The sequence below is a fragment of the Zingiber officinale genome, chromosome 4B, assembly GCF_018446385.1.
Source record: "Zingiber officinale cultivar Zhangliang chromosome 4B, Zo_v1.1, whole genome shotgun sequence".
Lineage (NCBI taxonomy): Eukaryota > Viridiplantae > Streptophyta > Magnoliopsida > Zingiberales > Zingiberaceae > Zingiber > Zingiber officinale.
This window is the reverse complement of record NC_055993.1, coordinates 121,523,645-121,525,156: the sequence shown is the minus strand read 5'-3', so window position 1 is coordinate 121,525,156 and position 1,512 is coordinate 121,523,645. Positions and strand designations below refer to the sequence as shown.

At 37.4% G+C, this 1,512-nt stretch overlaps 1 protein-coding gene across 1 annotated transcript; it reads right to left on the bottom strand.

Moving 5' to 3' along the window:
- Positions 1–564: 564 nt before the first annotated feature.
- Positions 565–996, bottom strand: LOC121978611 (mannose-specific lectin-like). The gene has a single exon (XM_042530933.1). It carries the CDS (start codon positions 994–996, stop codon positions 565–567), a length of 432 nt encoding a protein of 143 aa, XP_042386867.1.
- Positions 997–1,512: the final 516 nt, after the last annotated feature.

Genomic DNA, 1,512 nt, shown 5'->3' with positions numbered 1-1,512 from the left:
AATTGTTACTCACGGGTGTAATCGAATTGGTACCTGAATGGTAGAATTATTTTATTCAATAAGAATTAATTCGAATGGTAGAATTATTTTATTCAATAAGAATTAATTCTCATGGAGTTCATTCCCTTGAATAACTGTCCTCTGTAGATGGTCTCTAAAATTTTAATTAAATATTCTCGTCCAAAATCACAAATATTAGCCAATCATACTGTTTCATATTAATTAATTAATTAGATTCCATGCCTTGTAATAATTTTATTTTTTCAATCGATATGTGTTATTGCCTATTAGATTTCTTTAATTAATTGTTTTTCTTTCGTTTTTTGTTCCAACGCAATTTAACTTTTAAAAATACTAATAAAAGAGCAGAGCAAGTAGATACTTAATTAAGCTGATGGAAACCAACTTACCAGAAAGTACGTACAACATAAAAACATAAAAACGAGGCGACGTACCATGCATGCATGCATATCGCTAATTATTTATGCCTCGCTACCTTTGATTCTGTTTTATTTAATAGCTAGCGATCCATGCATGGTTAACTTACGACAGTGGTGAAGCCAACTAATTTTTAGTCACCATGGCGATCTTCCTGTTCGTGGGTTCACCCTCAGGGATAATCCATACAGGCCTGCTGTAGATGACGACGTGGCCGTCGCGCTGCAGGACGAGGATGTCGCCGGGGCTGGTGTTGAAAGCGAAATTTTCGCCATTCTCATCGTAGATGCGGAAGTAGTAGTCGGTATCGAGCCTGGCGTAGCAGCCTCGGCCGTTGACGAATTGGAAGGACCACAATTCCCTGCGGTTGTCGTTGCCGTTGTCGTAGAGGCCGAGCTTGCAGTGGTCCTGCATGATGAATTCATAGGTCCCTTCGGTGAGGGATTCGCCGGGTAACAGCTTGTCGCCCCGATAGAGAACGTTGTTGTTGGCCATGGCGGAAGGCAGGAGGAGTCCGAGGAGGACAGCAGCAGCAGAGAGCGTGACAAGGGCAGCCATGGTTAAGCTAGCTACGGATATATCACTCACTAATTCACTCAAGTGATCGCTTGTTTAGAGTATCATGCCACTCCCATCTATTTATAGATGAGGATATATAGGAGGAGGTAAATTTAAAATACAGTTTCAAGAATCATTAATTGCTTACAAATTCATAGTATACGATAGCATTCAGTTTCCTTTACTACAATCAAATTATTCATATCGAGTGGTTGTGCTGTCGATAATCAAAGTAAATAATTTATCATTGATTTATAGCTAGAGTAGTATGACAAAACTAGCTAGCTAGCCAATAAATGCCCCTCCGGTTTAGGTTCTATTGGAAATGAAACTCATATATGTTTCTAACCGTTCATGTTACGTTCATATATATCGATAAGATATACAGAAAAAATTATTAACAAAAGACCAAAATAAAATTATATATTTAAAATTGATGATTGTGATTTATGTACTAATTATAAATTCGAGACAAGCTAAAGTGCATGTTTTTTAAATGTCAGTATAATAACACAT

Bases quoted from the DNA above. Each gene is read 5' to 3' on its own strand.
- LOC121978611 (XM_042530933.1), bottom strand. From the start codon at position 996: ATGGCTGCCCTTGTCACGCTCTCTGCTGCTGCTGTCCTCCTCGGACTC.